At 48.3% G+C, this 26,437-nt stretch overlaps 1 protein-coding gene across 3 annotated transcripts in view; it reads right to left on the bottom strand.

The window, feature by feature from the left end:
• The window catches only part of GPAT2 (glycerol-3-phosphate acyltransferase 2, mitochondrial), a 462,570-nt gene that overhangs the window by 133,516 nt on the left and 302,617 nt on the right, over nucleotides 1–26,437 (bottom strand). For all 3 annotated transcript variants that reach the window (XM_029604447.1, XM_029604446.1, XM_029604448.1), the window contains exons 13-15: nucleotides 16,186–16,298; nucleotides 8,988–9,058; nucleotides 8,099–8,360 (exon numbers count right to left, since the gene is read on the bottom strand). In XM_029604447.1, the coding sequence (XP_029460307.1) occupies nucleotides 8,099–8,360; nucleotides 8,988–9,058; nucleotides 16,186–16,298 (446 nt within the window). The remainder of the gene's footprint in view (nucleotides 1–8,098; nucleotides 8,361–8,987; nucleotides 9,059–16,185; nucleotides 16,299–26,437) is intronic.

Raw genomic sequence — 26,437 nt, forward strand, 5'->3', positions numbered from 1 at the left:
CTAACTTCATGGAGTGTCCCCTAGTCTTTCTACTATCCGAAAGAGTAAATAACCGATTCACATCTACCCGTTCTAGACCTCTCATGATTTTAAACACCTCTATCATATCCCCCCTCAGTCGTCTCTTCTCCAAGCTGAAAAGTCCTAACCTCTTTAGTCTTTCCTCATAGGGGAGTTGTTTCATTCCCCTTATCATTTTGGTAGCCCTTCTCTGTACCTTCTCCAACGCAATTATATCTTTTTTGAGATGCGGCGACCAGAATTGTACACAGTATTCAAGGTGCGGTCTCACCATGGAGCGATACAGAGGCATTATGACATTTTCCGTTTTATTCATCATTCCTTTTCTAATAATTCCCAACATTCTGTTTGCTTTTTTGACTGCCGCAGCACACTGAACCGACGATTTCAATGTGTTATCCACTATGACACCTAGATCTCTTTCTTGGGTTGTAGCACCTAATATGGAACCCAACATCGTGTAATTATAGCATGGGTTATTTTTCCCTATATGCATCACCTTGCACTTATCCACATTAAATTTCATCTGCCATTTGGATGCCCAATTTTCCAGTCTCACAAGGTCTTCCTGCAATTTATCACAATCTGCTTGTGATTTAACTACTCTGAACAATTTTGTGTCATCTGCAAATTTGATTATCTCACTCGTCGTATTTCTTTCCAGATCATTTATAAATATATTGAACAGTAAGGGTCCCAATACAGATCCCTGAGGCACTCCACTGTCCACTCCCTTCCACTGAGAAAATTGCCCATTTAATCCTACTCTCTGTTTCCTGTCTTTTAGCCAGTTTGCAATCCACGAAAGGACATCGCCACCTATCCCATGACTTTTTACTTTTCCTAGAAGCCTCTCATGAGGAACTTTGTCAAACGCCTTCTGAAAATCCAAGTATACTATATCTACCGGTTCACCTTTATCCACATGTTTATTAACTCCTTCAAAAAAGTGAAGCAGATTTGTGAGGCAAGACTTGCCCTGGGTAAAGCCATGCTGACTTTGTTCCATTAAACCATGTCTTTCTATATGTTCTGTGATTTTGATGTTTAGAACACTTTCCACTATTTTTCCTGGCACTGAATTCAGGCTAACCGGTCTGTCGTTTCCCGGATCGCCCCTGGAGCCCTTTTTAAATATTGGGGTTACATTTGCTATCCTCCAGTCTTCAGGTACAATGGATGATTTTAATGATAAGTTACAAATTTTTACTAATAGGTCTGAAATTTCATTTTTTAGTTCCTTCAGAACTCTGGGGTGTATACCATCCGGTCCAGGTGATTTACTACTCTTCAGTTTCTCAATCAGGCCTACCACATCTTCTAGGTTCACCGTGATTTGATTCAGTCCATCTGAATCATTACCCATGAAAACCTTCTCCATTACGGGTACCTCCCCAACATCCTCTTCAGTAAACACCGAAGCAAAGAAATCATTTAATCTTTCCGCGATGGCCTTATCTTCTCTAAGTGCCCCTTTAACCCCTCGATCATCTAACGGTCCAACTGACTCCCTCACAGGCTTTCTGCTTCCTCCTCTGGTAGGGAATACAACTTTGTCATTTCTCTTCCCACCTTTAGACTGGTCTCTGGAGTATCCCACACATGACCACCAACTTCACTGACTTCTGGAAAGGAAAGGCCTTGACCACAAATCATTCATGATGGGGTCCACCCCCTGCCACCAGCACTTCCTTGGGATCCAAAAGATCAGGCAGAAGTGTCCATCTAGAGACCCTTCTGCCGGGGCGTTTGCCCCGTCAGAGTCCTCCCTAGACCTGCTGTGCTGCTCTTCCAGGCCGACACTGCTGGCGAGGAAGGGCTATCCGGGGCAAGGATAGAACTGGACCACCAGCTGTCTGAGCCCCTCCATGGATTCAGATATGAGCTCAGGAAAAGAAAGTCACCAAAACCCTTCTCGTCTGCCTCTACCAGGGAGGATGGTCCAGCCAGGTATCTGACGACCCCCAGGGAAGACTGCTCCTAGTTTTTTTTTTTGTAACTCCAGACTGCAGGTTTTACACCTTTACCATCTGCTGGAGACAGAAAAATCTGAGGGACTGCAGGTGGAAAACTAGGCTATGTAGCAGTCAGTAAAGCTTTTCTTCTCTCTCTCTCAGTCTGCTGGTAGGGAAGCAAAAACCTTGCAACTGGACTAATCTGGAGTATGAACAGGAATGGACTGATTCAGATGAAATACCAAAAAGCACCTTGGGTAAAAAAAGGTGGTACTGGTCAAATAGTTATTGAATCGGCATAAAACACCAGGAAAGGATTCCTACAGGATAAAGTCTGCAACGCTGAAATATGCCAAGCCCAACACATCATAACCAAAACACTGCTTTTAAAGACAAATCCTTGATAGACACCTGCTTCACAGGCTGGGGGGAGGGGTAGATAAGGCTATGAGAACCAAAGTAAGTTCCCACTGAGAAGCCACTGATCTTAAGGAAGATCATAGAATGTTAACTCTACCCCCAAAAAAGTGAACATCAGGATAGGAAGCCACTGAGACACCTTACATCTTACTTGTAGAGTAAATAGCTGCAACCTGGATATTCTATGAATTCAACACCAAACCTTTACCCAGACTCGCTGGAGAAAAGCTAAAATGACAGAAATTGAACACAAACTGCATACTCCTTGCAAAATGTCTCAAAATCCACTAGATTCTGAGATATATATATCTATATAGATATACACACCAGAGAAGTACATCTCTTACAGGCGTTCAACAAAGTGAAAATTATGGAGGTAGAATAGTCTTTTCATTGCAAACATGACTGCTTAAGAGCCATGTTGTTTAATATTGTTCTACATTCAACTTCTATTTTTTTACTATTTACCCCAAAAGATATTTACTATTTTTAAATTTTATTCATTTTTTCCCCTTTTTCTAGGACCTTCATAACACCTGTTTGGGGACTGTTCTTTACAAATTATCCAAAAGTCCCTGGTGGTCCAGAGTTGATAATACCGGAGGTATTCCTGATGAAGCAGGAAGCGAAACATGATCATGTTGGGCTAGACTCTGGACTGGATAACTGAATACTCACCCGAAAAGGGAAGTACTTTAAATAATATTTAACAAAGCTAGCATTTTTTAGCAAGAGAAAAAAATACTTTAAAAATTGGGTGTGGACATTTTGGACCAAATGATTTAAAATGACCCTATGCGGTGAAAAAATGAAGTAGCATTGCTCTATATCTGCAGGGTGTTATGAAGGTCCTAGAAAAAGGGAAAAAAATGAATACAATTTAAAAATAATAAATATCTTTTGGGGTAAATAGTAAAAAAAAAAAATAGAAGTTGAATATAGAACAATCAACGTTTTGTTTAAACAACATATTGGAGTCGTTGATCACCAAGAGGATTATACTGCCTTTAAAATATTAGTGCTTAAGAGCCATGCCATAAGTGAAAAGGGAAGAGTCATCCTTAACAACTAGAACCTGAGCAGAAGGCCTCTGGTCTCTGAAAACCTCAGCATTAGGTCTACCTGCAGTCTAACTAGATCTGCATACCAAAGCCTTTTCGGTGACTCCGGAGCCACAAGACCATCCAGAGCAGGTCCTTTTCCATCCTTCTCAACTTTATTTCTGTTAAAGGCCATAAAAGGAACATATCACCCTGGTTTCCAGCTTCTTGATGGACCCAGAGGCTTTCTCCTGAGACCACAGTCCTTGAGCTACCCGATTCAGAGAATGTGCTCCCAACCCGATAGGCTTGCATCCATGGTCAGAAATATCCATGAGGAAGGTTCCAGAGTCATGCCCTTTGACAAATTCTGAGGTGAGTTCCATCAAGAAAGGGAAAGACTGGGCTCAAAATCTTGAGATTGAGGCAAGCAACATGAGAGTAGTGTGACTTGCAGGAGATATCTGTGAGCTATAGCCCAGGGAATGAGATCCAAGGAAATGGTTATCAACTCAAGCAGCTGCCTGTAATCCTTAGGAACACTTAGAAGGGAGAATCTCTGCTCTTCATCAAAAAATCTTGGTAATTCTTATGTGAGTCAAGTTTATATCAAATTGAGCCCCCAGATATTCCAGAGATTGGGGACGGACGGACTGCTCTTTGCAAAACTGATCTCCCAGCCCAAACTTTCTAACAGGTGGACAACTCTGTTGGAGACTGATACATTTTGAAAAGATTTGGACCTTATTAGCTAATTGTCCAGATAAAAATGAACCATAATCTCTTCTTTCCTTGGAAAAGTAGCTACCATCACCATGGGACCATTTCTTGGAGTTGTAGCCAACCCAAAGGGAAGGGCTCTGAATTGAAAGTGCTGGTTTGGGAAAAATAATTATGCCTCTGAAAGATTCTGAGAGGTGAGAAAGTCACCTTCCCATATCGCTACAAGAACCAACAGGAAAGTCTCCATCTGAAAATGAGAGGTGTGTGAAGGCTATTGTTTACCCCCTTCAGATCGAGAATCTGACTGTAAGAACCATCCTTTGGAATTACAAAATAGATGGAGTCCTAAACCTTAATCTTCTAGAGGAGCTGGTAATACTGCCTTTGACAACTGTAACTGTCTGCAGTGTGGTGTGCACTGCCAACTCTTTGACAGGTGAGATGGAAGGAGAAACCATAAAGGCGTCTGTGACCAGAGCAGCTAACTAGAGCACAGCCATACTAAATAACCTCCAAGACCCACTGGTCTGAAGTTATGTGGGTCCATTTCCAGTAGAACTGCTGCAGGCAGCTGCCTACAGGCAATATCAGAGAGTGAACCTGCCAGACTTCATTGGGAAGATCTACCAGCCACAGAGGCAGCCATGGAGTCTGGTATTGACGTCCTTGAGCTATAAGAGGACTGGTTCCTGCCCTTATATCAAAAGGGCAGGAATCAGCCTGACTATAATTCCTGATATCACAGAACTGGGCTCAGTAGCCCAGTTCTGCTGGGCCAATAAAAGGCACATCCCTTATCTTCCAATAGCCTATTAGGCTTCGGACCTCTCAAATTCTTCACCAACGAGCTAAGTCCTCACCAAAGAATAATTTCTGCTTGAAAGGGAGTTTACACAGACCAAAGAATCCACCACCCAATGCCTTAGCCACACCTGTTGCCCAGCAGAAACTGAGAAGTAGGAAGGAGGAATAGCTTAGTGGTTAGAGCAGTGAGCTATGAACCAGGAGACCAGGGTTCGAGTCCCGCTGTCGCTCCTTGTGTCCTCGGGCAAGTCACTTTACCTTCCATTGCCTCAGGTACAAACTTAGATTGTAAGCCCTCTGGGTATAGGGAAATACCTACAGTACCTGAATGTAACAGATCTGATATCTCAGATCGAATGTTGGTATATAAAAAATAATAAATAAATAAAGTAGCTGAGTGAGATAATATCATAGAAGGCATCTGAAGCGAACACTGCCACTGATTCCAGACAGACAGCATCATCCCTTTTGGGAAGTTATTGAAACCAGAGCAGAAGAACTCAAGCCACCATGCCATCATAAAATGCTAACTATACTGACAATGTGGAAGTAAATCTGTGTTTAAGAGGAAATCTCAATCCTCCTATCCTGAGGATCCTTAAGAGATATGCCATTTTCCCAGGGAATAGGTCTTGTAACTGATGAAACCAGCGCATCCACTTGGGCATCAAAAATAAGCACTCTGATGACTCCTGCAGTAGTGGAAATAGCTTACCAAAAAATGTAACTCCCTTGAATCCAGAATTTGAAAATTCCCATTCCATTATCACCATTTCTTCCACCTCAGAGTGAAAGGGAAAATTCTTAGCAGTCTTACACAGACCTTTAATAATAAGATCCCATTCAGAAGCTTCTTCTGGTTTGTCTTCTGAAATGTTTAGGGCAGCGAACACCTGATCAATAAGGAATGCCATCTCATCCCTGTGGAAAAGCCAGATAACTGAATTAGTTTCTCTCACTAAGAGTACTTATCCTTCCTCCAAGAAGTCCAAGCTGCCTGTATCCATAAATTCATCCAGATCCTCCAAAATGGACTCTTTGTTCTGAGAGAGGAATGGCATCTCCCAAATCACAAGACCTTCGAGCTTATTTAGAAGGGAACAAGTGAACCACAGCCTTAGGAACAGGTCCCCTGCTAGAAAGCCAACAAACCACTAGGCTACTCCTCCATTTCCAAGTGACCCAGATTGGCCACTGTTGGAGACACTATATTGAGCTCAATGGATCAATAGTCTGAACTAACACGGCACTTTTTATGTTCTCATGTTACATTTGTGTGTTGTGTAGGCTTTGTAGGGAGGGAGAACTGCTGGTCCAATCCTTAAGATAAACATGACCTGGCTGAGCTCTGTAGGGCTGAACTGGGCAGTGAAGAATCATGAAGGAAGACCCTGGTAAAATGCCACTAAAAATAACAGCACCTTGACACACGCTGGGTTGCAATGAACTTCTGCCCATACCAAACACGACAATGGTAACAAGAAGGAAAAAAAGATAAAGAATCAGTTGATCCTGCAATTTTGGGAGCTCTTCAGTACAGTAAACCTAGACATTGGAGCTCTGCTGCTGTGTAGTCCTTGAAGGTAGATCAGCTTCAGATTGGAGGAGGGTTCTAGATTATCTTTAAACTTCTTGTCTATCACACTTTCTGACAGCCAGCACTCTTTGACTGTCAGGGAATGCAACAGAACGGCAAGCTGCACAGATAAACAGTGCAAACCATCAGTGTTATAACATTGCACAGGCTGCAGACAGCACACAAGATGGCTACAGATATATAACACTGCACACATATCGTAGATCTCATGTTTTTAGTGATAGGCCCTATGCTCTCGAATAGTCTACCAGATGTTTTAAAACATGATTTCACCATAAGGTCTTTCAGGAAACAACTGAAAACTATTTCCTTTTAAATGATCTGTTGACTCTTTCAGTGTTCTGCTGGTTTGTTTCTTCTTCCTATTTTATATAGTATCAAGTTTTATATAGTTTGTTTTCTTACAATGAATAGGTTTTGGTTTGATATTTTTTTTAAGGTTTTCTCCTATGTTTTTTCTTGCTTTTATGATATATTTTATTTATTTTAATTTTTGTCTGTTGTACACTGCATTGGATAACCTCTTGAAGGCTGGCAGGTGGTATATACAGTAAATAATGGAAATAAATCAATCACACAATATAGGGCACTTACAGAGTGTGCAAAAGACAGCAATATAAACCACTGCAGAGCAAGAGAGAGCATTCTTCATTCACCCCTTCTGACCTCTCCAACTGCTTTCAATCCCCACTATTTCTTTTCTGAGCACTCTTATGCCTCTTTCTTCTCCTCCAACCACTCTCACTGCCAAACACTTCTCTCCTCCCCAATGTTTTTACTTCTCTAACCTTCCATCTCCTCCAAGTAATTTCATTCTACCTCCCCACCCCCACCCCCCAACATTCTACTCTCTTTCCTTCCTGAGTTCATATTCCCATCACTTTTACTTCCTCTCTCTTCCTTCCAACTTAATGTCTTCTTCCAACACACATGCTCTCCTCTCTTCCCCTCTCATTCCCCTCCTTCCATGCTCTTAAACCACTCCCTCCCTCCCCTTTTAAAGCTGCTTTTAAATGTTAAACCCCTGGTCATAACTGTTGATTTTAACCATGTTTACTGAAATAAAGTTCTGGAAGCCTCTTAATTTGTTGTGTCTTGCTTGTAAAGTTCATGGAGCATGGACTGTTTTATGTGTATCTGTACAGTGCTGTGATCATGTAGATGCACTATAGGAATGATGAATAATAGGGAATATTAGGGAGGAGGAATAGCCTAGTGGTTAGAGCAGTGGGCTATGAACCAGGAGACCAACGTTCGAGTCGCTCCTTGTGATCTTGGGCAAGTCATTTACCCTCCATTGCCTCAGGTACAAAACTTAGATTGTAAGCTCTCTGGGGATAGGGAAATACCTACAGTACCTGAATGTAAACCGATGTGATATCTCAGATCGAATGTTGGTATATAATAAATAAACTAAAATAATAGTAAAATCATACAACCCTTCCCCTCTCTGCTGAGCATCCCCACTCCCTGTGCACCACCTCTAAATGCTCTTACAAACTGCAGGTTCTTTCCCCTTCCCCCTTCTGGTTGCTCACCTCCAAGAGCCTCCCGTATGAAGACAGGCAGGAGTGCGCTGCTGTGTTGGCTTAATGTGAGAACAGCAGACTCCTCGCTCCTCAGCGTGACATAAACATCGCCAAAGGAAACTCGATACAGTTTCACACAGTGTCGCAGAATGCAAAGGGTATGCTTGACCAATTCCATCCGCTTTCCTGAAAATCCCACATCATAATTCCGAAAGATAATTTCTTCACACAGCCAAGAGAAGTCCTTAATCAGTTGGGAAAGGAAGACCCCCTGGGGACAAAAGACAGCTTCCTAAGCATGAAAGAGCAAGGAAGGGGAAGAGAGAGGAGATCCTCTGATCATTAGAATGAGAGAGAGAAGTCCCTCCAAGAATAAAATGCACACACCCCACCAGTGAAAGATCCCTGAGGAGATTCTTTAAGAAGAAGGGAGACTGCATTACCCAGTGCTTAGAATTATGGACCAGGGACCAAGAGACATGGTTTCCGATCCTCCTCCTGCCACCAACACTCGCTGTGACCCTGGGCAAGTTACAAACTCTCCCACTGCATCAAATAAGCTCTCTGAGGGAAGGACTCATTGTATGAAATCTGCTGTGAAACAATCAGGGTGCCATATTCCATGATAAATAATGAGCATGAGAGAAACCCTCCAGAGTGCAGGAGAAATCCTCAGAAATCCTCAGAAAAAAAGAGATCTCCCAATGTACAAAACAAACAGAAAGATACCAGAGAATGAGAGCGAGAGGACAGCCTCCCTTAAAAAGTCTCTGAGTATAAGAAAAAGAGTAAAACCATAAAAGCACCACTTCCCTGTCAGGAGGAAAGTGATAAAAGGAGGTCCCCCCCCCCCCCACACTCCTGTACCCGTTTTCTCCTCGCCCCACACCCTGCTTACCTCTCTGTGCTTGTGCAGCAAGAGAGCAGATACCATACCCACAGCCATTAGGGCAGAGCAGGAAACACCCCCTGAAAAAAGCAGCACAAGAAAAGGGTCAAACATCTACCTCTAACCCTGAGCTCTCACATCTCCCTTTCAAATCATTACCACCCTCATATCTCCCCTTCAACATTAAACAACCATCCTCAACCTCTAACCCTTAAATTACCACATATCCCTTCTGACTTCTCACACCTAATCCCTATCCCCACCTTTGATGTCTAACCCTTAAATGCTCAGTGCTTCCTCCTCATCTCCAGAACTAGCTCCTCCCTTCTCCTCAAACTCTCCATGTTCCCCTCACCCTTAAACTGTATGCACTCCCTTCCCTTCCCAAAGCACTCCACATCCATCATCCTTTCCTTTTGCCAAGCAGCTACCTCCTGTTGCTTCCGACACAATCAGAACCTGCTTCAACTTGATCTAAAGCATCATGAGCCAATCCAGGGTTTCCCCCCATTTTTAGTCGTTTCCTATAGGAAAGCATCGTATGTGTGTGTTTGTCTGGACCCACCCTCATAATTTTTAGCAGTTCATCCAAATTTCTACCACAGATAGCGGAACACCCTGTGACCTTCAGCTCACACTTTTTATGTGCCCTTGAAACTCCTGACACTTAAAATCCCTGTTTCTTTTTATTTCCTAAAGAGAAACAGTTCAATTCAGTTGAAAACAGGTCAGATCACATTGTGATACTATCAAGAATTTTTAAAATCACTTTTATTTGCAAAGTAACATCACTATACATGTTTAAATGTTGATGTTATCTCATTTTATTAGAAATGGTAACAAATCAAGTAACATAAGCATACCCAATAAAGCATGTTAACAACAAAATGAAATGCGTCCCTGTGCATTTTTATTCCTTTTCCCCCCCTCCTTCCCCCCACCCCTCCTCTAAACCATGTACATCCACACAGACATACAAAATACCCATCCTCCAGTCCTATGCCCCAACCATTGGTCACCCATGTATTTCATATCCAATGTACTGAACATCACAAACCCTCTACCATCTTCTATTTGTTACAGATCATGAAACACTTTCTACAACTGTACATATTCCTTATCCTGGCCACAACAACAACATAACATAAGAACATAACATATGCCATACTGGGCCAGACCAAGGGTCCATCAAGTCCAGCATCCTGTGTCCAACTGTGGCCAATCCAGGCTACAAGCACCTGGCAAGTACCCAAACATTAAATAAATCTCAAGCTGCTATAAGAAAATTATTCCTTACCTGCTAATTTTCGTTCTTGTAGTACCACGGATCAGTCCAGACAGTGGGTTATGTCCCCCTTCCAGCAGATGGAGTCAGAGAAAACTTCGAAGGGTGCTCCCATATAAACCAGTGCACCCTCTGTTATCCTCCAGTATTAAGAATATAAAAGCCTGAAGAGACAAGATGGATGGATCAAGGTATAAAACCCTTTCAACATTAACAACTGTACAGTGTGTACTGAACTTTAAGAGGCAACTAAACTTGCAAAATGAACCATGAAACAGCCACTAAACACGTGGAATACGGAAAACAATTTGAGCAGAGAGACAATCCCAATCCCATAAATCCTTATGGTGGGCATCTGGACTGATCCGTGGTACTACAGGAACGAAAATTAGCAGGTAAGGAATACATTTCTTTTCCTTGTACGTACCCGGATCAGTCCAGACAGTGGGAAGTACCAAAGCTTCCCTACTTAGGGTGGGCCCCGGATATCCCTACTCGAATGACCCAATTGCCAAAGGAGTCGAAGACCGGTGGCTGTAGATTCAAACGATAGTGCCGAGCAAAGGTATGTAAAGACTTCCAGGTGGCTGCTCGGCATATCTCATGAGGCAAAACGGATTCACTCTCCGTCCAGGAGGCCGCGTGAGCTCGGAGGGAATGGGCCTTGATGCCCATCGGAGGCTGTCGACCAGCACCAATGTATGCTGAGGCGATATCTTCTTTCAGCCAGCGAGCAATGGTGGGTTTTGAAGCCTTGGCCCCCCTTCTTTGGGCCACCCCAAAGCACAAAAAGATGATCCGACAAGCGAAAGTCATTCATGGCCTCCAGATAGTGAATGAGGATGCGCTTAACATCAAGCTTGCATAGCTCATGGGAATCTTCAGCTGAGAAACAAGGGAGTTCCACCGTCTGATTCATATGGAATGCGGAAAACAACCTTGGGCAGGAAAGAGGGCACTGTACGCAAGGAAACTCCTGAATCCATGAAACTGAGATAGGGCTCCCTGCATGACTGTGCCTGAAGCTCCGAAATCCTGTGGGCAGAGCAAATAGCCACCAGGAAGACTGTCTAGGGTGTAAGATCCTTGAGGGTAGTGGCTCGTAGCGGTTCAAAAGGTGGTCCGCCTAGAATTCGAAGAACTAAGTTGATGCTCCATGAGGGACACAGAGCGTGTACTGGAGGCTTAACATGTTTCACTCCCTTGAGAAAACGGATGATGTCTGGGTGAGAGGAAAGAAGGGTTCCCTCCTGGTGATGTATCAGGAACAGAGGGCAGCCACCTGCACCCTCAGGGAATTGTAGGCCAATCCCTTTTCCAGGCCCTGTTGCAGGAACAACAGTATCTGAGCCACTGAGGCACTCCGCAGCGAGACAGGTACGGAGCCACACCAGGTCTCAAAGACCTTCCAAACTCGGACATAGGCAATGGACGTAGAGGTCTTCCTAGCCTTGAGGAGGGTCGAGATCACGGCCTCCGGGTATCCTAGTCTTCTCAGCTGGCGCCTCTCAAAAGCCAGGCCACAAGACAGAAGCGATCTGCCTGGTCAAAAGATACCAGACCCTGGCGCAGTAAGCATGATAGATGTCCCAGGTGAAGAGGGCCGTCCACTGCAAGGTTGACCAAGTCCGCGAACCATGGCAGACGTGGCCATTCTGGCGCCGCCAGAATTACTGGACCACCAGGGGCCATGGCGGGAACACGTAGAGGAGAATGTGTTGCAGCCAGGGAAGGACTAAGGCATCCACTCCCTCAGTGCTGTGCTCTCTTCTGTGGCTGAAGAATTGTGGAGCTTTGGTGTTCCGTAGAGTGGCCATCAGGTCCAGGTGGGGAGACCCCCACCGACTGAATAGAAGTGCCACTGCTTCCTCGAGAGTTCCCGCTCTCCGGGATATATGCGTTGACGACTCAAGAAGTCGGCTTGAACGATGTCCACTCCTGCGATGTGAGAGGCCGCTAGGTGGGAAAGGTGGACCTCCGCCCAGGCCAGCAACTTGTCCGTCTCCCGAGAAACGTGACGACTCTTTGTTCCCCCTTACGCGTTTTCTCCCCCTAGCTCTGGTCTCCAAGCGATTGATCGGCCAGGAAGCTTGCAACTCTGTCCGTGTCCCCTGTGCCGGTTTCGTCTGATAGACTGCTCCCCAACTGGAGAGACTGGCGTCTCTGGTGACAATCACCCACTGAGGGACTTCCAAGGTTACTCCTGTTAACACATGATCCAGATTGAGCCACCAGGCCAGACTGTCCTTGGTCCTCTCTGGCAGTGGGAGGATGGCCTGAAACTCCCGAGAAACCGGTTTCCAGTGGGAAAGCAAAGCTTTCTGCAGAGGACGCATATGCGCAAAAGCCCAAGGTACCAGATCGATAGTGGAAGCCATAGTGCCCAGAACCTGAAGATAATCCCAGGCTGTGGGAAGAGAGAGCGAAATGAATTGCTGTACCTGGGAGATGAGAACCTGGGCCCGATCCGGACGCAGCAGTACCTTGCCCACAGCTGTATCGAAGTGTGCTCCTAGAAAGTCCAGGGACTGAGATGGAGTAAGGCTACTCTTGGAGAAATTGACCACCCATCTGAGGGACTGAAGGAGATACAACACTCTGTCTATTGCTCGCTGACCCTGGACTAAGGACTACGGACTTTGCCCGGATGAGCCAATCATCTAAATAGGGGTGGACCAGGATTCCCTCCCTCCTGAGGGCTGCCGTCATTGCTACCATTTACTTTGGTGAAGGTACAGGGAGCTGTCACCAATCCAAAAGTCAGGGCTTGAAATTGAAAATGCTGTCCCAGAATCTTGAAGCGAAGGAAGAGCTGATGCGCCTTGAGGATGGGAATGTGGAGATAAGCCTCCATCAGATCCAAGGCCAGAAATTCTCCGATGTGTACTGACGCTATCACTGAGCATAAGGTCTCCATCCTGAAGTGTGGTACCCTGAGGGCTTTGTTGACCATCTTGAGATGCAGGATAGGACGGAAGGAGCCCTCCTTCTTGGGACTACAAAGTAGACGGAGTAATGGCCGGTTCTGTCAGAGGAACCGGGCGAATTACTCCGAGGGCCAGGAGCCTGTCGGGTGCTGGCGTACTATGCATTGTTTCTGTGGTGGTCTGCAGGGAGAGAAGAGGAACCAGTCTCTTAGAGGATGAGCAAAATCTAAAGCGTAACCGTGCTTTAGAATATCTAGGACCCACTGATCCGAGGTAATCTTGACCCACTCCCCGTGGAAGAGGGAGAGACGTCCCCCTATCCTGGGGACCGAGGAGTGGGCCAGCACAGACTCATTGTGAAGATTTGGGAGCCGCCCCCTGGGGAAGACTATCCCGAGCCGGTGTTTGGCCACGAAAGGAATGAGACCAGGACTGGGAAGGCGAAGAGGGCGGACGAGAGGCAGCTGTTCTTGGTTGACGGAAACGGCTTCTAGTGGAACCGAAGGTCCTAGCAGCCCGCTGCCGATCCTCCGGCAGCTTGTGGACCTTATTCTCGCCGAGTGACTTGATAATCTGGTCCAGATCATCTCAGAGTAATTTCCCTTTGAAGAGTAGGGAGCCCAACTGGGTCTTGGAGGAGGAATTCGCCGATCAGTTGCGGAGTCACAGGAGGTGTCTGGCCGAGACTGCTGAAACCATAGACCTGGCCAGAACTCGGAGCAGGTCATATAGCACATCTGCCCCATACGCTATCACGGCCTCCAGGCGGTCAGCCTGCTGCGCTTCGGCAGGAGACAGCTCTTGTGTACTGAGGAGCTGTTGGACTCATCGGAGTCCTGCCCGTTGAGTGAGGGAATTACAAATCGTGGCTCTGACGCCCAGAGCAGACACCTCGACTGCTCTCTTGAGATACACCTCACACTTTCTATCCTGCATATCCCGTAGGGCAGCACCTCCTGTCACCGGAATGGTGGAGCATTTTGTCACTGCAGATACCGCCGCGTCCTCTTTGTGAACCTTGAGGAGCTCCAGAAAATCATCTGGGAGGGCGTATAGCTTATCCATAGCTCTACCCACCTTGAGGGAGGCTTCAGGGGAATCCCATTCCCAGGACAGCAATTGCAGTAGCGTAATATGGGAAGGAAAAGACCACGACGGTGGACGCAGACCTGAGAGCACGGGATCCCCTTCTTAGCTGGTGGAGAAGGCCCTGGAGGGTTTTGTGGATCCTCAATATCCAATTCCTGCACGGCATATGGGATGAGCAGATCCAACTCATCCCTCTGGAAGAGACGCAGTACCCGGGGATCATCCCCTTCCATTTGAGCCATCTGGGTCCGGAGGAGGGCCTTGAGGAGACAAGCCCCCTGGAGGATGATGGACCACGCGAACCCTGGAGGCACCTTGGTGAACCCCAGGTCCTGAGGCCCCCACTCCCTGACGGCATCCCGGAGGCCCTGGGGGATCAGCCATCCTGCTCACCTTAGGAGGAGGCGGCCCTGTTAGATCTTGCTGCTGTCCCATTCTTGCCAGGTAGGCATTGTGTATTAAAAGCACAAAATCCACCGAAAATGGAGGTGGTCCAGAAGGCGGCACCAAGGGGGGATCTCCTGAGGGTGTACAAGGGTCCAGGGGGTTGACAGGGGTCAGGATTGGTGGCAGCACTGAAGAACCGGCGTCTTGGTCTCATTCAAAGATGGCTGCCGTTCCCGCACTGGGCGGGATCAGGGCCGGCCTCCGTGCATTGAGGCGTGCGAATCTGCTCGACCTGCCGGCCGCGAGGAACCCTCCCCACCAGGGAGGCATCTCGCGCAGATCCCCTCACAAGAGATCCGGGAACCGGGCTCTCCACACGCGCAGCACCTCGAGGACCGCAGCATGGAACTATGAGCTGAGCCGCCGACGAATCGCTGGTGAGTGGCTGCGAGGAGCAGGGAAAAACCCCCTCTGCAGCACTACTCCTTCTCCCCGACCTGCCTGAATTGCTATTAACACCACACAGAGGAATGTTGCGTTTCTGTGGAGGCTGCCCCGAGGCAAAACGACTTCTCAGGGCAGCGGGTCGGCTTGGAGGAAAAGGGGGAGAGGTTGGACCACCAACTTGCACTCCGGAGCTAACAAATCTAACCTGCAAATTAAGAAAGGTACAAACACTTACCCCTACAAAGTAAATACAGCAATGGAGACTGAAAAACAGCTCTTCCTGCAAGTTAGATTGCTGGACCCTAGTCAAGGGTCTGAGCTTTCCCTATGTTTATTTTTATAGTTTTTTTTTACTATCCTCTGTTAACCTTGATCCATGATAAGATAGGAAGGAAGCTAAGAAATAGAGAAAAGAGCACTAAAATTTAGCTTTTCAGAAGTCTTAGTGAGGAACTAGAGTTCAGCCACTCTCATCTGCTGGAGTCAGAAGAATACTGGTTTATATGGGAACACCCTTCGAAGTTTTCTCCGACTCCATCTGCTGGAAGGGGGACATAACCCACTGTCTGAACTGATCCGGGTAAGTACAGGGAATGCTTATTAATTAATAGCAGTTTATGGATTTTCCCTCTAGGAATTTATCCAAACCTTTTTTAAACCCAGTTACACTAACTGCTGTAACCATATCCTCTGGCAATGAAGTCCACAGCTTAACTATGCATCGAGTGAAAAAGAACTTTCTTCGATTTGTTTGAAATGAGCTACTTGCTAACTTAATGGAGTGTTCCCTAGCCCTTCTACTTTCTGAGAGAGTAAATAACCGATTTACATTAACTTGTTCAAGTCCTTTCATGATTTTGTAGACATCTTTAACATGCTGCCATCTTTGCCATCATCTGTCAGTTTGTTTGATTTTAGTCTGCAAAGCGTTTTCGCTCTTTGAGCTACATATTTTCTTGTCACACCCCTCCTTGGCCTTGCATACTGTCCTCCCCCCCCCAAAAAAAAGACAGTGATCACTTCTTACGAAAGCACTCACACATACTCCACGGTTACAGGGTTACACTCTTACCACTCAGAGCATGTAGGCTCAGCCTGGTTAGGACACCCTGCCCCTCATCCTGTAGCTCTGTACACATATCAGCCCTAGGTTCCCACTTTGTCTCTGCATCAGGAAGGTATGACCTGCAGGAGAAAGAGAACAAAGAAATCTTGGAAAATCTTAGCTTCACTGTAGTGCCAAGGAGAAGACCCCTATTTGATATACTCAAAGCTGCCACTTCCACAATTTGATCTCACCTACTTTAAATCTTCTTAGTCATGGCCTGCTGCCCCAACTCAAAGCCTCTTGTTTTGCTGTATGTCTTGTCTGTCTTGACTAGAATGTAAGCTCCAAGGAGGAGGGACTGTCCATTGTCTCTGGACAGCAAGATAATCAGTCACACATGTGGAGCACTGAAACATTTATACTTGAGCTAGAAAGGACTATAAGTCCTTTCATTTTTGTATGGTTAATATCATGCAGCTACACACCATGAGGCCCCCTCAATCATATCAAAGCTTATAAAAAAACATTTCTGGAACTCCAAGGGAAAGTGGGAGGGTATGTGAGTGATTATCCAGTTGTCCATGGAGCATACCAGTTATAGGTAAGCAAATTGGTTCTTACCTGTTAATTTTCGTTCCTGAAGTACCACAGATCAGTCCAGACAAGTGGGCTTTGCTTCTCTGCCTCCATCTATTGGTAGGGATGCAAAGAGTTTGAGGGCACAGCTACATAACCTAGAGTGCCAGCTGCAGTCCCTCACTATTGACCTATACCCAAGCCAGACTAGAGATCAATCACCCCAACTATTGTGAGCATGAAGGGGAAAACACTGAACTCGAACAATAGGCCAACCCCTGAACATAGCATGACTACCAGAGGTCCAAGGGAAAACTAAAGAATCAGGCCATCTACCGAAGACCCGACCTGATGTACATCCAGCAGTTCTTACCAGAAATGTGACCTAGCACAGACTTGCTGCCAAGTCTTGAGCAAAACGTACACCAGGATGGGTCTCTGGACTGATCTGTGATACTTCAGGAATGAAAATTAGCAGGTAAGAACCAATTTTCCTTTCCTGTTCAAAGCCCAGAACAGTCCAAAGAAGTGGGATGTACCAAAGCACCCATACATTGGGCAGGTCCATGAAAGAGCCCCGCATAGCACACTCTCGCCAAAGAACACTTTTCCTAGAGAACATAAGAACATAAAAACATGCCATACTGGGTCAGACCAAGGGTCCATCAAACCCAGCATCCTGTTTCCAACAGTGGCTAATCCAGGCCATAAGAACCTGGCAAGTACCCAAAAACTAAGTCTATCCCATGCTACTGTTGCTAGTAATAGCAGTGGCTGGCTATTTTCTAGGTCAACTTAATTAATAGCGGGTAATGGACTTCTCTAAGAACTTATCCAATCCTTTTTAAACCTAGCTACACTAACTGCACTAACCACATCCCCTGGCAACAAATTCCAGCATTTAATTGTGCATTGAGTGAAAAAGAACTTTCTCCGATTAGTTTTAAATGTGCCTCATGCTAACTTCATGGAGTGCCCCCTAGCCCTTCTATTATCTGAAAGAGTAAATAACCGATTCACATTTACCCATTCTAGACCTCTCATGATTTTAAACATCTCTATCATATCCCCCCCTCAGCCGTCTCTTCTCCAAGCTGAACAGTCCTAACTCTTTAATCTTTCCTCACAGGGGAGCTTTCCATCCCCTTTATCATTTTGGTCACCCTTCTCTGTACCTTCAGAACGAGGCCAGGACTGGGACCTGGCAGGCGGCCGGGGTGCCGGCGATTTGTAACCGCGGTAGCGACATTGCATCCTGGTCCGAGTCCTGGTGGGAGTAAAGGATCTGAAGTTCCGCTGGCGATCCTCTGGCAACCGGTGGACCGAGTTCTCTCCCAGGGACTTGATGATCTGGTCGAGATCTTCCCCGAATAGAAACTTACCCTTAAAAGGGATGGAACCGAGGCTGGACTTGGAAGAAGAATCCACCGACCAGTTACGAAGCCATAGGAGGCGCCGTGCGGACACCGCCGAAACCATCAATCTTGCCAGAACACGGAACAAGTCGTACAAAGTGTCCGCCCCATAAGCGATGGCGGACTCCAGAATATCCGCCTGCCGCGCTTCCTCGGGCAGTAAAGCCTGCGAGGTGAGTAGCTGCTGAACCCAGCGAAGGCTCGCCCGCTGCGCCAAAGAGCTACAGGCGGCAGCTCGTAAGCCCAAAGTAGAGACCTCAAAGATTCTCTTGAGGTAGACCTCCAACTTCTTATCCTGGGTGTCCTGCAGAGCAGTGCCACCTGTCACCGGTATAGTCATCCGCTTGGTAACCGCAGAAACCGCTGAGTCCACCTTCAGAACCTTAACCAATTCCAAGAAATCCTCCGAGAGAGGATAGAGTTTATCCATGGCTCGGCCGACCTTAAGGGAGGTCTCAGGGGCGTCCCACTCTCTGGCCAGCAACTGCAGGAAGGTGGGATGGATGGGAAAGGCCCGGGACAGCGGGCGTAACCCAGCTAGGACTGGATTCCCCTTCCGGGCGGACGAAGTGATGGCTGGAACAGGGGGTCCTGGAGGTTCGGGTGGGGGATCCAGGTCTAACTCCTGCAGGATCTGAGGGATGAGGTCCTCCAGCTCCTCCCTGCGAAAAATGGGGAGGACCCGAGGGTCATCGCACTCCAACTGGGCCTCCAGGCTGGGGGTCGTCCGGATGCGAGAGGGGATCCCCCCTCGGATCCAAGGAGGAGCCTGCCCCTCCTGATGAGATAGGGGCAAAGTGAACCCAGGAGGCCCCATGGGCGGGTCCCGGCCCCCCCACTGGGACCTGGGCCCCCTGTGGAGGCTCCACCAACCGGGGTGCCTTGGTGGGAGGTGGGTCCAGTATGGGCATCCTGGGGGCCTCCAGACGCTGTAGGTAGGCGTTATGCATGAGTAGAATAAACTCCGAGGAAAAAGGTGGGGGACCCGGGGGGGGGGGGGCAATGGGAGCGACGTCTGGGGGCCCCGGGACCCCTGGGACCACAAACGGAGTGAGGACCAGTGGGGAAGAAGCGCCGCGGTCCTCTTCTTCCTCTTCTGCAGGCTGCTGCATCCAGTCTGGTAAATCTAAGATGGCCGCCGTTCCCGCTGGCAGCGGCAGAGGGGCCGACCCATGAGGCAAGGTGCACGCCGAGGCGCGGGTCGGAAGGCCGCCCAGCGGGCCAGAGGTGCCCTCCCCACCAGGGAGGCACCTAGCACAGACTCCCTCCCTGGAGAGCCTCGACCCCGGCTCGCCGCAGGCTGAACAGCGGGATGGCTGCGGCATGCCTGCCGGCAGTCGGGGGAGGGGAGAACCGCGAGGGGAGACGCGAACGAAAGAAAAACAGCGCAAAAGGCAGGGACTCAGCCCTGCGCTCCCCCCAAGTGCCCCGGGAAGGCAGCAGGGGAATCACCCTGCTGCAGCGGCCCCGGGGAATAACAACATCTCGAGGCCGCGGGGCACTAAGCGGCAGCAGGAGGGAAGAGGCTGGCACCACCAGCTTTCCCCAGCGGACCAACAGCAGCTCTCCACCTAAAAAGGAGAAATTACAACAAAACACTTACCCAAAGGCAAAGGAAAAAGAAGCAGGAGAGGGAGAGAGACTGGAACAGACCTGCTACTAGCCCAGGAGAGAAGAAAACAAAACTTCTGCTCCTCCCAATTGAGACTTTTTTTTTTTAACTTTATCAAGCAATCACAAAGAAAAAACAACTTGATCCAAGCTAGGAGAGACTAAAAGAAGAAATCCCTGAAGAAAATTCCTTCAGAAAAGGGGAAGCACCAGGTTCCCCTACTCCTATCTGCTGGAGTCAGAGATATACTGAGTTATAACAGAGGGTGCACTGGCTAATATGGCAGCACCTTCCGAAGCCTTGCTCTGACTCCATCTGCTGGACGGGGGACATAACCCACCGTCTGGACTGATCCTGGTACGTACAGGGAAAGTTGCCATGAGATCCATACTGGGCGTGCTCCACGCAAGGCATATGTGCTGAAAAGCGTCCTCTGACAATTCCCATTCTCCGGGATCGAGATGGTGTCAACTGAGAAAATCCATTTGGATGTTGTCCACCCCGGCAATATGAGACGCCGTAATGCTGATCAAGTGACATTCCGCCTAGGTGATTAATTGAGTCGCTACCTCCACCACAGGATGACTCCTGGTTCCACCTTGGCGGTTGATGTAAGCTACCGTGGTCACATTGTCCGACAATACCCGGACTACCCTCCCCTGCAGGAGAAGACTGAAGGCTTGTAACGCTAACTGTACTGCCCGGGTCTCCAACCGATTGATCGACCACAGGGACTCCTCGGGAGACCATAAGCCCTGCACGGACTTCCTCTGGCACACCGCTCCCCAGCTGGAGAGACTGGCGTCCGTGGTGACCACTGTCCATTCGGGAATCTCCAGAGGAAGCCCCCTGGATAGATTGTCTGTCTCCAGCCACCACGCTAGACTGTCCCTCGCCGCTTCCGTAAGTGGCAATGGGAGAAAAAACAGTTCTGATACTGGGTTCCAGCGGGACAGTAATGCGTACTGCAAGGGCCGCATATGAGCAAACACCCATGGCACCAGCTCTAAAGTTGACGCCATGGACCCAAGAACCTGTAGATATTCCCGAACCCTGGGAGAAGTTTGGAGTAACAGGCTTCGCACCTTAGCTTGTAACTTGATGATGCGGTCCTTGGTGAGAAAAACTCGACCCCGCCGAGTGTTGAAGAGCGCTCCCAAATACTCCAAGGACTGAGAGGGTATGAGCGTGCTCTTGGAGAAATTGACCTCCAGCCCAGCGACCGTAGAAACTGCAGTACTCTGTGAATCGCATCTTTGGCTAAGGCTGTCGACTTTGCTCGAATCAGCCAGTCGTCCAAATAGGGATGTACCAGGAGACCTTCTCTCCGGAGATGAGCTGCCACCACCACCAACACTTTGGTGAAAGTCCTGGGCGCGGTCGCCAGACCAAAGGGTAGGGCTCAAAACTGAAAATGCTGGCCCAGGATGCAGAACCGCAGAAACCTTTGGTGGTCTTGACAGATCCCTATGTGTAAGTAAGCATCCGTTAGATCCAGTGAAGCTAGGAATTCTCCTTGCTTTACTGAGGCAATGACTGACTGGAGAGTTTCCATGCGAAATCGTGGAACCTTCAGACACTTGTTCACCTCCTTGAGGTCTAGAATGGGATGTAATGATCCTTCCTTCTTTGATACCACGAAATATATTGAGTAACGACCCCTTCCTTGCTCCTCCAGAGGAACAGGAACTATGGCCTTTAATTGTAGCAGCCGCTGTAATGTCTCCCGAACCGCTGCTCTTTTTGTGGCATACCTGCAGGGAGAGATGAGAAACTTATCTTGGGGTCGCTGTGCAAAATTTAAAGTGTAGCCTTGTTTTATCACGGACAGTACCCACTGATCCGTGGTCACCTTGGTCCACTCCTCGAAGAACAGGGTCAGTCTGCCCCCCACTTCCGGAGCCGAGGAGTGGACCGGCGCCCCTTCATTGGGAGGATTTTGCTCCCGAGGAATGTTGAACCGCTCCAGGTCTGCCGAATCTTCAGCCCCTAAAAGACTGGGCATAGGTTTGCTGTTTCACCGGAACCGAACGAAAGGACGAAGCGGGAGACTTAGTTGGTCGATACCTCCGATTCCCTCTGAATCTGGATTTAGAAGAAAAGGAACCGCGTGAGCGAGGTCTGTCTTCCGGCAACTGATGCACCTTATGCTCTCCCAGAGACTGAATCATGTCGTCCAAGATCTTACCAAAAAGTAACTTACCCTTAAAGGGCAAGGACCCCAGCTGAGCCTTAGAAGACACGTCCGCCGACCAGTTGCACAACCACAAGAGCCAGCGAGCAAAGACCGACGACACCATGGACCTGGCGGATGTCCAGAGGAGGTTGTGGAAAGCATCAGCACAGTAAGCCACCGAGGATTCCAAACGATTCCAAACGTCTATAAAGTTCCAGCGAACTTTATAGACGCTGGTCCACCAACCCCTCTGTAAATATGTTTTGAATTGTACTTTATTTTAGCTAATCATGTTTTGAATTGCAGTCCATTTGTTTCACTGTAAGTTCATTTTCAACCTGTTCCAATGTATCCGCCCCAGAGGCGACAGTTCAGTTCTCTGTAAACCGGTGCGATATGTATTCTATACTTAAAAATAAATAAACGGTTCGCCTGAGCCACTTCCTCGTCCGAGAAGCACGCATTGGCCTGTAATTGTTGTAATGGCTGAGACCTCGAAAATCCATTTGAGCTGTACCTCCAACTTCCTGTCCTGGAGGTCCTTGAGCGCTGTCGCTCCTGTGACAGGAATCGTGGTTTTCTTGGTGACAGCGGACACTGCCAAATCCACCTGGCAGAGGATAAAGCTTATCCATGGCTTTACTGACTTTTAAGCCGAGATCCGGGGTATCCCATTCTTGAAACAAGTCCGTTGCTGAAAAATGAAAAGAAAAAGCAGTAGCAGGACCTCTCAGGCCCAACAAAACAGGGTCCATCTTCCCGAGTTTGGACTCCTTGGGAGGGCTCAGAGAGTATAGCTGGAATAAGAGGTGCCAATTCGTCTTTACGAAAAAGATGAACCACCTTAGGGTCATTGCCCTCCGCCACCTGAGAGCCTCTACTCCGCCTGCGGCGGATCTGGCTCTGGTTCATCCGCCCCCTGCGGAATCTGGGGTTGACAATCCGGGTCCCCAAGATCTGAGTCCAGTTCAGAAGAATCTGTATCCCCCTGTGGATTCCCAGTGCGGAGGGGACACTTAGACTTGATAGGCCCCGCAACCTTATCAGACTTGGCGCGCTTAGACTCCCGGGACTTATAGGAATCGAACCTTCCCCCCACAAGCAGCTTGCCTGCTTTCCTTGCCTTGAAGGCTTTATATAAGAAAACAATGAAGGAAGACTCAGAGGAGGTGTCAGAAGTCCCCTCAGGACTGACCAGGACTGACCAGGACTGACCAGGACTGGCCAGGGGAGACAGGCTGCCACGATTCCGTTTTCAGGAGGCCGTGGCTGAGGAGATAATTGAGGAGGAAAAGACCCCTCTCCCCCATGGCAGCCATAGTAGCAGAACAGAATGAGTGTAAAATGGCCTCCATTCCCGCACTTAATGGGAAAGGATCCTGTGCTGACTGAGCAGCCCCTGCTGCCGGCGAGGGAACACGCAGTGGCCTACTTTTATTAAATTTTTTGCCGTCCCTGACCGGAGGATCCTTTTCCCCCTGGTAAACATTATGGTGCAGATTTTCAAAGGGATACGCGCATACCCCCCGAAAACCTGCCCCAAGCTCCCCCTGCGCGCGCCGAGCCTATGTTGCATAGGGTGCCGGCACGCGCAAAGCCCCGGGATGCACGTAAGTCCCGGGGCTTTCCTGGGGTGTGTGTTGGGGGCGTGTCGCGGCCGGCGCGTTATCGGAGGCGTTCCGGGGCAGGGTCATGGGTGTGGCTCCGACCCTGGGGCGTGGCCGCAGCCTCCGGACCAGCCCATGGACCGGGAACATGGCGCGCCGGCAGCTAGCCCTGCGTGCGCAAATTACGCCTGCCTTGGGCAGGCATGACTTTTGGAATAAAGGTGAGGGGGATTAGTTATGGCTGGGGGGTGGGTTAGGTAGGGGAAGGTGGGGGGAGGCGGAACGAAAGTTCCCTCCAAGGCCGCTCCGATTTCGCAGCAGCCTTGGAGGGAACGGAGGCAGGCTGCGCGGTTCGGCATGCGCAGGCTGCCGATTTTGTGCTGCCTTGCGCACGCCGACCGCTTATTTTAAAAGATACGCGCGCATCTATTAAAATCCGGCGTACTTTTGTTTGTGCTGGTCGTGCGAACAAAAGTACGCGCGGGCATAGTTTTTTTAAATCTACCCCTGTGAGCACAAGTTCTCCCAGGAGAGCCGTGCGCGGGCCGAGCTGCACGCACGACATGCGGCCAACCGCGGCATCGGGGAAGGCAGTGAGAATAAATAAACACCTGAAAAAAAATTTAAATTTATACCCCCGAGGCTGAAAACGCGGCAAAAATCTCCCTCGTGATGAGAGCAAGGGAGGGAGAACATAAGAAATTGCCATGCTGGATCAGACCAAGGGTCCATCAAGCCCAGCATCCTGTTTCCAACAGAGGCCAAACCAGACCACAAGAACCTGGCAATTACCCAAACACCAAGAAGATCCCATGCCACTGATGCAATTAATAGCAGTGGCTATTCCCTAAGTAAACTTGATTAATAGCAGTTAATGGACTTCTCCAAGAACTCATCCAAACCCTTCTTGAACCCAGCCACACCAACTGCAGTAACCACATCCTCTGGCAACAAATTCCAGAGCTTTATCGTGCGTTGAGTGAAAAAGAATTTTCTCCGATTAGTCTTAAATGTGCTACTTGCTAACTTCATGGAATGCCCCCTAGTCCTTCTATTATTCGAAAGTGTAAATAACCGAGTCACATCTACTCGTTCAAGACCTCTCATGATCTTAAAGACCTCTATTATATCCCCCCTCAGCCGTCTCTTCTCCAAGCTGAAAGCCCTAACCTCTTCAGCCTTTCCTCATAGGGGAGCTGTTCCATCCCCTTTATCATTTTGGTTGCCCTTCTCTGTACCTTCTCCATTGCAACTATATCTTTTTTGAGATACGGCGACCAGAATCGTACACAGTATTCAAGGTGTGGTCTCACCATAGAGCGATATTGTAGAGATTACTTACCTGATAATCTCCTTTTCCTTAGTGTATGCAGATGGACTCAAAACAAGTGGGTATAGTGTGCTCGTGCTAGCAGTTGGAGACGGATCTGACTTCAGCACGGTTACATATACACCCGCAGGAAGTGCAGCAATTCAGTAATCTTCCTTGCAAAAGCTTTATGGATATATGTGTAACTGACCGATCTTTTAAATGAACAGGATTACCCTGACTGATTGATAGTAGCTGGAGACCGCCAGTGTTCTCAACCGGAAGGCGTCGACACCCGGCAGGGTGGATGCCCTATTATAAGAAAAACATGGCTTACCGTGAGTCGGTGAATCCCCATGTATGCCGGCAGCTGGGCGGGATGCTGAGTCCATCTGCATACACTAAGGAAAAGGAGATTATCAGGTAAGTAATCTCTACATTTCCTAGCGTGTAGCAGATGGACTCAAAACAAGTGGGATGTACAAAAGCTACTTCCGAACTGGGTGGGAGGCTGCCCGAGGTCCGTTCAGGATTGCCCTCGCAAATGCTGTGTCCTCCCTGGCCTGGACATCCAGACGGTAGAATCTGGAGAAGGTATGGAGGGAGGACCACGTCGCCGCTTTACATATCTCTGCAGGCGACAGCATCCTAGTTTCTGCCCAAGAGGCCGCTTGCGCTCTGGTAGAGTGAGCCTTGACCCGTAGAGGTGGTGGTTTCCCTGCTTCTACGTAGGTTGCCTAGATAACTTCTTTGATCCAGCGGGCGATGGTTGCCCATGAGGCCGCTTCCCCTAGCTTCTTCCCGCTGTGAAGGACGAACAGATGGTCCGTCTTTCGTACTGCTTCTGACATTTCCAGGTATCTGGACAGTAGCCTGCCGATGTCGAGATGGCGTAGTATTCGACCTTCTTCCGACTTCTTCAAACCTTCCATGGTAGGCAAGGATATGGTTTGGTTGAGGTGGAAGTGTGAGACTACTTTGGGTAAGAAGGAAGGAACCGTGCGAAGATGGATAGCCTCTGGAGTGATTCTGAGAAACGGATCCCGGCAGGACAGTGCTTGTAGCTCTGAGATGCGGCCAGCAGGAACACCATCTTCAAGGTTAACAAACGGAGGGACAGGCCTCGAAGTGGTCTGAAGGCGGGTCCCGCTAGAAATTCCAAAACTAGGTTGAGGTTCCACAGGGGTACTGGCCACTTCAGTGGCGGGCGAATGTGTTTGACTCCTTTCAGGAAACGTGAAACGTCTGGGTGTGTGGCGATGCGGTTGCCGTCACTCCGGGGACCGTAGCAGGATAATGCTGCCACTTGAACCTTGATGGAATTGAGGGACAGACCCTTCTGAAGTCCATCTTGCAGGAAATCCAAAATGATAGGGATCTTAGCGGCATGTGGATTGGTGCCATGAGTTTCGCACCAGGCTTCAAAATACTCTCCAGATCCTTATATATGTTAGTGATGTGGAGAACTTGCGTGCTCGGAGGAGTGTATCTATTACCGGCCCAGAGTATCCTCTTTTCTTCAGTCTAGCCCTCTCAATGGCCAGACCGTAAGAGAGAATTGAGCTGGATCCTTGTGGAGGA

Source organism: Rhinatrema bivittatum, chromosome 5, assembly GCF_901001135.1.
Source record: "Rhinatrema bivittatum chromosome 5, aRhiBiv1.1, whole genome shotgun sequence".
Classification (NCBI taxonomy): Eukaryota; Metazoa; Chordata; class Amphibia; order Gymnophiona; family Rhinatrematidae; genus Rhinatrema; species Rhinatrema bivittatum.